General features: G+C 60.0%; 1 protein-coding gene across 1 annotated transcript; it reads right to left on the reverse strand.

Moving 5' to 3' along the window:
- Positions 1–289: 289 nt before the first annotated feature.
- MFGE8 (milk fat globule EGF and factor V/VIII domain containing) lies at positions 290–9,539 on the reverse strand (the record flags this gene model as incomplete). Its single annotated transcript, XM_082004872.1, has 10 exons — positions 290–433; positions 553–708; positions 2,049–2,251; positions 3,124–3,268; positions 3,972–4,127; positions 4,537–4,718; positions 5,173–5,286; positions 5,812–5,937; positions 6,215–6,340; positions 9,467–9,539. 10 exons carry the CDS (start codon positions 9,537–9,539, stop codon positions 290–292), a joined length of 1,425 nt encoding a protein of 474 aa, XP_081860998.1.
- Between the last annotated feature and the right edge of the window lie 286 nt (positions 9,540–9,825).

Raw genomic sequence — 9,825 nt, forward strand, 5'->3', positions numbered from 1 at the left:
AGTTGCAGGAGGGGGTCCCCCAGCCAAGCCCTGGTTGCAGAACAGGGTCTCATCCCTGGCTAGCAGGGTGAAAGAACAGGAGCCCTCCCCATGTCCCACCTGCAAGGGCCCCATAAAGTGCACTGCTGCAGCCCCAGCGCCTACGTGGGGCAGGGGAGCCTTCCCGGCTGCCTCCCGAGTTTGGGGACATAGAGAGGGGGGTGTGAGGTCAGAGCAGGAGCAGACAGGGGCAGGCAGGGCACGGGCCGGGCAGCAGGGAAGAGCAGCCCCGTCCTTCCTCCCGGAGCGCCTACTCATCGCAGCCCAGCAGCTCCACGCGCAGGGTGATGCGATTGTGCCAGGCCACGGGCAGGATGCGGACAAAGCGAGCGTAGAAGGGCACGTCAAACACGTTCTTCTTGTGTGAGTAGTTGTCACTGTTACCATGGAAGATCTAGGGGGGAAAGGTGGCTGTCAGCACCGCTGGGACCTCCTCACCACCATCCCACCCCTCCCCACAGCGGCATCCCCAAGCCCCAGGAGGTCGCTGCCTGCTTGCCCTGCCCCACACACCTTGGTGGTGTTTGTCTGGCCATCCTGGTAGAGGGTCCAGGACGTGCCATTGTCGCTGTAGGCCACCTTGTAGGCTGCCACGTACTGGATGTGCCCGAAGTCACGGGCTCCTTGCGTGATGACGCCCGTCACCTTCTTCTGGTCCCGGAGGTCAATCTGGCAGAGAGACAAGGCTCGTCGAGGCTCCCCACAGGAGCAGTGCTCCCACCCCAAAGCATCCTGCGTGCCCTGGCAGCAGCCAGGATGTGCTGGCCCTCAGGGGTCAAGAATGGAGAAACCACCGCTCAACCCCCACCCCAATGCCAGAGTGACTCATAAAACACTACCATGAAGTATTTGACCCTTTAACACTTGCAGCATCCCTCGAAGCAACCCAAAGCGGGACGCAAACCCCACTGCCTCAGCTCCCCTCCCCATCGCTGCCACCTCAACATTTTTTGCTGAAAAGGTCAATGTGGGAATGATGGCAAAAAATCTCAATACAAAACAAAAAAAAAAGATTCCCAGAGGAAATGCATTTCCACTGGAAAGTGATTCTGGCTGAGAAAATATGCAGTTCAGCGCGGTCTGACATTTGGGTTGTAAGTGAGATGGTTTCTATTCTCTTTGCCACACTGCGCTACTGCTGCTGGCATGCTACGGGATAACCCAGCAAACGAGCTGAAAGTCTCCTTCATCTAGTTCCCATTTTATGCTCGTTGAGGGCAGTACTAGCTATACATATACACGTATATGAATATATATAAAGTATACACGTAAATCTATATACATGTACACAAACTGGCAGCCTGTAGTGTGACAGCCCAGCTCAGCGTGTCATCCCGATCCCATCAGCAGACATCTTGATAAGCTGTTTTATTTAGGGCCCTGGAGCAGCTGCTTTTAATCATTTCCCAAATAAAAAGCGGGACAAATATCTAAACTGCTTTGTCCCATTATGTCATGAAATCATGTGAAAAGTATAAAAACAGGGGAGGAAAGGAAACCGAGAAGGAAATTTCAAAACTATTTGTTCCCATTCCAGACTGGGAAGAGAAAAGCAAACCTGTTTTCTTCCTGCAAAAGGGAAACACGGTGTTCTGGGCAGCCGGAGGGTCGCGGGATGGTCACCCCAAGCTGGGATGGCACTTCCCAAGGGGGTGATGCAGAGCGGGCGTGCTGTGGGCTGAGTGCACCCCACAAGAAGGTCTGTGTAGACGGCACCACCCGGTCCCTGTCCCTACGGGCACTAATGTTTCTGACCCTGCGCTCCAGCATCGCTGTCAAATCCGGTAGCTGCGGCCCCATCCCCACCTGCCCCTGCGACCCCAGCTTGGGGAGAGCCCCACCAGGCCACGTGCCCCACGGCAAGGCTCCGGCTGCACCATCCCGGCGGCTCTGCCCAGCCTCTCCCGCTGTGCCCGTCCTGCTTCCCCGGCACAGGAGGTGGCCCCGGGCACAGCTGGAGGAGTTGGGGAGGAGAAATCAGGTCGCAGAGGGAGGGCACCGAGACCCACCTGCAGCCACTCGGACTGGCCGTTGTGGAGTGCCGTCCAGGCGTTGGTTTTGCCCGTCTTGTCCAGGCGAGCGTAATGGGGGTGCCAGGTAAAGGCGTCGATGCCCCAGGTCTTGAAGACGCTGGAGGCTGTGATCTGCTGGTCGGAGATCAGGCGGGATTTCATGCCCAGAGGCTCCGAGCAACCTGCCGTGTTGAAATACACTGTAACACAATGGTTTATACAGGCGGTGAAAAGGAAAGAGTCCACAGAACCGTCGTGAGCAGAACCGCGCGGCCCCGGCGGTCGCCGTCCCCATGTCCCCCCGTTTCCACTGCCCGCCGCGGCCCGCAGGGCCGGGCAGGGAAGGCTCAGCAGAGGCGCAGGGTCACAGCTTGCTCGCCTTTCCCCGGGATTTTTAGCTCCCAGCTGTTCCCTGGCTCACAGTGCCTCCTGCTGCAAGGACGCACGGACGTCCCCGCAGCACAGCCCGGCCCGGGAGGACAGACAGTTTCGGCAGGAGGATGGTTTCACGGGTGAAGAGAGCAAATGCAAAGACATCCCCAGCCAACAGCGTGGCTGGCACTGCACCCACGCAGCAGCAGGACGCGACCCGAGCCCCCGCGGCACCCTGCGCCCACCCCAGCACACGGGTCCTGCTTGGCTGCTGGGGACGTGCCACCGGGAAGGAATGCAGGAGGCACAAGGAAAGGGCTCGGGCTAATCATCCCTCACATTTCCCAGAGGACTTTGATCCTCAGTGCTTTTCAAGCTCTCTGGTGGGAAAAGCAGCCAGTTTGCAGCTCAGATGAGGAGAGGGCACAATAAAAATCCCCAGCCAGGAAGTGGGACAGCTTGGGAAGGTGTTAGCAGCGTGAGAACGCAGCTCGAGCCCCGTTGAGCGGGTGGCATTAACGGCTTGTGCTCCCCAAAACCACCCGTGCGTATTTCCAGGCATCACCTAGCCGGCATGAGCAAAACCAAGCGCTGACAAATCCCCTTCCCCAGGGGATCAGAACGGGTACAAGGGGCGATGCCCTGCCCCGAGCCCCCGTGCCCTGCGGTCCCTGGGGAGGGGAGAGCCACCGATGTTTACCATTCATCTCGCAGCCGATGAGTTCAAAGCGCAGCGTGCAGGCGCGGCGGCACATCACGGGATAGATGCGGATGAACTGGGCGGTGATGGGAGGGTTGAACATGTTGGTCTGCATGGTGCCGTAGTCCATGTTCCCCTGGAAAATCTGCAACGGCAAGCAGGGGCTGAGTGCTCCAGCCCTCCTGCAGCCTCGTGCATAAAATCCCTCCCGCAACAGCAACGCTCCCCAAATTGCAACAAGCGGAGAGGTGGCTTGCTTCTTTCTTTTTAACACAATAAATACAGTCAGGTCAGGTTTTCATGCATTTTTTCCACCGCTGCAGAAACAAGAGAAACTTTTCTTTTTTTTTAAAGCAAGGTAGATATTCCCAGCCATTCCCTGGATGTTCAAAAAACAAGCACGAGACACTTGCCATAAAAAACAAGAGTGGAGAGTGCTGCATTCAGCGACTATCCCTGCTTCGAGAGTGAGATATACCGTCGGCTCATGCTTGGTGCAGACACAGCACCAAGCCACATAAGCTGTTCACTAGCGCTGCCAGACCATGCCCAGTTCCCACAGTGTGTCAGCGATAAAGATGTTATCTGAATGACCTAAATAAGTCAGCGCTGCTTCTTTGATTATGCTTATTATGGTCAATTAAACACAGCCAGAGCACTGCCCGGCACCAAAGCCACCCGTGCTGTCTCGCTGCTAGGATGAATCCCAACGTGGCTTTGACCCAGGTGAAAAGCACTTTCCCAAACATGAGGACAGTTTGGGATGCAGCTCGCAGCCACCGCAGCACCCGCAGCACCGCTGGGAGCGGGGAGCCGGCACGGCCCCCGCACAGAGCATCGCAGCCCACCTTGTCCGCATCCTGCTTCTCGTCCTTGCAGAAGGTGAACTCGCGCCCATCCAGGCTGTAGGCGACTTTGTAGGCGCGGACGTACTCCTGCTGGCCCACGCGGCGAGCGCCTTGCGTGATGATCCCGCTCAGCCGCATCTTCCGCAGCAGGTTGGCCTGGGTGGGGAGAGGAGACTGTGAGTGCGGATGGGGTGCACAGCTCCTGCGCCCACCAGCGCCGCCGAGCCCGGCCGGGAGGGTGGGCTCATGCTCAGCGTCGAGACCAGGAAAGCGGCCACCCGGGGCGCTGTGACTTCCTCGGGATGGAAGTCTTCCACCCCTGCAGCCTCGCATCCAAGGGTGGGCAGAGAAGGGGGGATTGCCACCCCAGGTCCCCACCTCCCCCGCCAGGAACGTTGCCTTCTCCAGGCACGTCACCAGATGCCCCTGGGTGGCACCTCGCTGCAGCACTCTAGGCCTGCCATTGCCACCAGAAGCAGAGAAATCCCATAAGAGCACCCAGCAAGACCAGCCGTGGCTACGGGGCTGCCCACTGTACCGGCGCTCCCAGTCCTGCCACAGGTACCTGGATCCAGGGGCTCTTGTCATAGTTGCTGGAGGTCCAGGCGTTGACAATGCCGTGGTTGTTGAGGCGGGCAAGCTCTGGCCCCCAGCGCTGGAGGCCGAGGAAGCCGAAGTAGACAGAGGACGCAGAGAGCTGGGCATCGGAGATGGCTCCTCCTTCCATGCCCAGGAGAACGGCACAGCCTGGGGGTGCGGGTGAAGGAGGGCAGAGTGGGGACATCAGCACCAAAGAGAGACGGTGACCAGGGAGCAAAATTGGAGGGTCATTTGCCTCTTGTCTGGGGACAGGGCAGGAGATGGAGGCCAGCACTAGGACCTGCCTGTCCCTCGTGTTCCCCCGTCCTCAGCTTTCAGCCAAAACCACACCGTTCACCAGCCCCTCTCACGGCGCAGAGGTCTGGGGGGAAAAAGGGCTGCTCTGAGGGCCTCCTACAGAGGAGACGGCATCTTCCCGGGCGTGGTCCCTGCATCAGGACCAGGCTGGCTGGTGTCAAGGGCAGCCTGCATGCAGGCGCCCACCGCTGCCCTCCAGATGCCCCAAACCAGCTGGTGAGATCTCTCCTGGGCATGCTGGTGAGGGGGACAATGGGGAACAGGGAGGAAAGGGATTTCTGTACAGTTGGTGCCAGGGACTTACGGACATGGCAGGTCTTCCCCAAGAATGGAGAAGGACACTTGCAGGTGTAGTCGCTGTCCAGGTCCAGGCAGGTGCCTCCATTTTTGCAAGGCTGGGAGTAGCACTCGTTCTTGTCTAGGAGACAGAGTGGGGGGGCTCAGAAGGTGACCCCAGAGCCAGTCCCAGGGAGGAGACGCCTCATTCGGTGCAGCAGGAAGAAGGGAGAAGCATTCCCTGAGTAAGGACCACGGCACCATCCCTGCTGATACGGTGGCACAGGTTGAAGCTCTAACCCAAGGAGCCACCTAAGCTGTGTCCCTGCTGACTGCAGCCACACGGGTGCATGGGGACATGCAGCCACAGCAAGGCTGGGAGCCCGTGCGGAGCAGGCTGAGCCTCAAGGCACCCCTTGTCCCATTACTCCAGGCACCATGTCCCCTCCAGAGATGCAGAGCAAGGCTCAGACACCGCCACGTCCCTGCACCATGGTCCTTCCCTCTGCCCTGCGAGGTCCAAAGCAGCCCACAGTCCCTGACAGAGGCCAGTGCCCGAAGCAGCCACAGCTGCAAACACCCCCCGTGGTCTCCCCAGACCCCAGGGGGTCCCCAAGCCCTTAGCAGCAAAGCAGTCCCCCCCAGCCCCCCACCCTGCTGTACTCACTGTTCTGGCAGTGCACCCCATCATACCCCGCAGGGCACTTGCAGATGTAGTCGGTGAAGACGTCCCCCCGGTTTGGGACCAGCTGGCACTCGCCGTTGTTGTGGCAAGGATTGGGGTGGCAGGGGCCTGGGGCAGGGGAAAGGCAGGGAAATGGCTTTAGTATCGGCACAGGTGGAGAATAAGAGCATCCAGTGGGCTGTTGCTCCCCAAAGACATCTCATCCCCTCCAAGTGATGGAGGTCACCGCACCCCTGCTTGGATCTCCCCTCTACATGCTCATCAGCAGCGCTGGATCCCAGGACCAGACCCCAGGGCCAGTGCTGCAGGGCCACAACGAGACATGATGCCACACTGCAAGGGTCCTGGACCTCACGGAGCCCCCGTGATGGGGTCAGCACCTCACCTTTCTCCGTCTCATTGCAGTCAATCCCAACGTAGCCGTCGGGGCAGATGCAGAAGAAGGGGGTCTCATTAATACCGGTCAGGCAGGTGCCCCCATTCTGACAGTGGTTCACATCACAGAAGTCACCTGGAAGCAAAGTCACGTGTCACTGCAAGCCATTCCTAAGGCAGGCATCCACCAGCGCCCTGCGGATGCACACGGAGGCATCCTGCAGGAACTGCTCCCCTGTGGATGCTGCGGGGAGGGAAGCATGCGGCAGGGGCCGGCAGGACCGGCTGCAAGATCCTGTGCAGGACTGCCGGTGTTGAGCGATGGTTGAGACCAGGAGCATGAGAGAGCAGCCAGGACCTGCCCTGCGCTGGCACATTTAAAAAGGGGTTTAACAGAGCCTGTATGTCAAACCAAAGCCTAGGGGAAAACCAGCTCTTCGGTGCATCAAACGTTTCCAATGCTCAGCTGGGAAGTGGGTGGCCAGGCTGGGGTTCGCTTGGGCATCAGCAGGACAGGATTATTCGAGGGAATTGGGCTGGTCCCATCACTGGGTTTTGCTAACAAAAGTTAGTACTCGTAAGACCAAAAAAAAATCATTGTGGCGCAGCCTGCACACCTCAGCTCCCAGATGCTGGAGACGGGCGAGGAGGGAGCACAGGGTTCCTCCCTGCACGATGCCTGCCACAACTCCTTTCATTCCGAGCACTCTCCGAGCAGCTCCCACCAGGCAGCCCCAGCCCACAGGCAGGTCCCCCCCAGGCAGCTGGTGGGGCTGCACTGTCCTCCCTGTCTGTACATCCACCTCCAGCATCTCCCACAGTATTGGGTTTACGTGGTGAGGCGGTGCTAGCTGGGGGACTGCAGGGGTGGCTTCTGCTAGAAGACACCAAGAGCTTTCCCCAGGTTGGGGACAGTCAGTCCCAGACAACTCCAAAAGAGACCCGCTGCTGCCCAAAGCTGGGCCCACCACTGACGCTGGTGTGGCCTCTGTGATAATATATGTTAAGATAAGGTAAAAACGGCAGCCCTGCAGCTGTGGGAGAGGAGTGAGAAAAATGTGAGAGAAACAGCCCTGCAGACACCCCAGGCAGAGAATAAGGAGCAGGAAGAGGTGCTCCAGGCACCAGAGCAGATTCCCCTGCAGCCTGTGGAAAAGACCATGGTGAAGCAGATTGTCTCCCTGCAGCCCACGGAGGACTCCATGCCGGAGCAGTCTGCTCCTGATGGACTGTACCCCATGGGAAGGACCCATGCTGGAGCTTTTTCATCTTATTTTCTCCTCCCTGTCCTAGCTGAGGAGGGGGAGTGAGGGAGCGGCTGGCTGGGCACCTGGCAGCCAACCAAGGTCAACCCACCGCACCCATCAACCTTCTGCTCCCTACTGCAGTGCTGAATCAGGCTGCAAGAGCCAGGCTGAAATTCCTCACAGCCCTAATTTATTCTGCCCCAAGAGCTGCAAGACAGCACCACTCTCCATAAACCTAGACCAGATTCCCACAGATGTGGCTGAAAGTCTCAATAACTCCTTGCCAAGCACTGGGACAGCACACCCCTTGATGCCAGGCTCTTTGCCATGGTGCAGGAGCCGGAGCAAGGGCTGAACTCAGGTAGAAACCCAGGAATAACCCCCCACTACCTGTATGCCCTGGAGAAGGTGGAAGTTAATGAGCTGTGGGCTCACTGCCCAGACCCACACCAAACAGCACAGCTCTCATTAGCCTAAGCTACTACTCAGTGAGCTCCTACTCATTAGTCTTTTAATAGTAGGGCTCCTTTGAGTTAATCCTACTCTTCCTGACACTCAACATCTGTAGGGTATGCACTGGTGGCGGACAGGCCAGCATTACGTGAAGGTTTCCGAAAAGATGCTGTAGCTCCCTTAGCCCAGCCTCAGGAGGCAAAAAAACCTGGGCACCAGTTCAAGTCGCTGCCTGCGCTGCCCAGCCTGTTCTGCATGACCTCATGCTCCATCAATGCGCTGCCATGAGCTACAGCATGGGAGGAGAGAGCTCGTGCTGATACGCGGGGATGCCTTTGCCCCACGCCCCTCCATAGGTCTCGGGCACATCCAGCTGCCCCATCCCGAGGATCTCTCCCGGCAGCCGGCCAAGGCCCTGCCGACAGAGCTGCTTCTGTTCAGCAGTAGCAGCCGGCTGCTTCCCCGGGCACGAAGCGCCAACGAACGTGTCCTCCCCAGCATCCACGCTGCCTCCAACGCAGGAGTCGCTGGGGTAGGACACAGCGGCAAAGGTGCAAGGGCTCCTCCCAGGGTCAGGACAGGAGCGGTCCCAGTTTTATACTTTAATTATCCCAAGTAACTGGACTCCCTTTTATCCCCTCCCAGGAATAATCCCTTACGTGGAGGGTCTTGCTAGCCAGCTCCCTGCCTAGCAGTGAGGCACATGGGTCACATTTTCCACTGTGGCAAGTAGTTTTGGATGCTCCTATTTCTCAGCTGTTTCAGGCCTGGTTTCGGAGCAGTTCAGCATCTCCATCGTCCCCACACACATTTTTCTCCGGTCAGGGACAGAGCTGTCATAGGCTGGACAGTCAGGAACCAAGGCAACAAAGACGAGCCACCGCTTTTGGAAATGTTTGCTTATATGAACCCACAGGCTGGCTGGAAGGCAAAAATAACATCCTCCGAAAACTGGGACGGCTAATCCCAGCAGGGCTGGGGGAGGTCAGGTCAAGCCTGTCTCGGGAGGGCAAAACGAGCACCTCTGCGCAGGGAGAGCGAGCACAAACAGGGCCTTCCTCACAGCACACCTTCCTGCTGCTCTTTGTCCCTGGAGCCTGCTCGAGGGCTTTGCTCCCCTTTTCCCGGGTCTCGCCCACCCCTTTCGGGGTGACCCACCCCAGGCATGACCCAGAGGGTGACGATAGAGCCGCTTCTCCCCGGGGTTCCCCCGGCCAGGCCAGGCAGGCGCGCTGTGCCGGGCAGTCCCAGGGAGGCTGTTTACATCGCGGGCACGGTTATCTAAGCCCGAGAGCACGGGACAGCCCGGCTGAGCTATTCCTGGCGCGGGAGCAAGGACAGGGCTGGGGACCTGAGCCCTGGGGCTGTGCACCCGCTCCCTCGCCCCCCCTGCACCCCGCACATGGCAGCCCTGACCCTCTCACCCTGCACCCCAGACCCTCTCGCCCTGCAGCCCAGACCCTCTCGCCCTGCAGCCCGGATCCCCTGCGCCCCAGATCCCCAGCGCCCCGGGCTCCCCCTGCACCTCGGCTCCCCGGGCTCCCCTGCACCCAGGCACTCACCGGCCACGGCCAGCAGGAGCGAGAGCCCCAGCCCCAGGGAGAGCAGCACCCGCCACGGCCTCGCCGCCTCCATGCTGCGTCCCGAGCCGTGCCGCTCCGCACCGAGCCGAGCTGTGCCGAGCCGGGGCCGCTCCGCGCGTCTCCGCTCCGCCGCGGGGCTGGGGGCGGGAGTGACTCGGCCCGGCCCGGCCCGGCGCGGCCCCACGTGCTCCACCGCCCGCCCCCGGGGCGGGGACCGGCCCCGCCGCGCCGGGCTGGGGGTGACCCGCGGGTCGCCCCCCCAGAGCCCCCGCCGGGCAGCGGGAGGGGGCCACGGGCTGAGGAGGCGGGGGTGCAGGCAGGAAGGGGGGTGCAGGCAG

Source organism: Phaethon aethereus (assembly GCF_964289735.1).
Source record: "Phaethon aethereus genome assembly, chromosome: 12".
In the NCBI taxonomy this organism is placed as follows: domain Eukaryota; kingdom Metazoa; phylum Chordata; class Aves; order Phaethontiformes; family Phaethontidae; genus Phaethon; species Phaethon aethereus.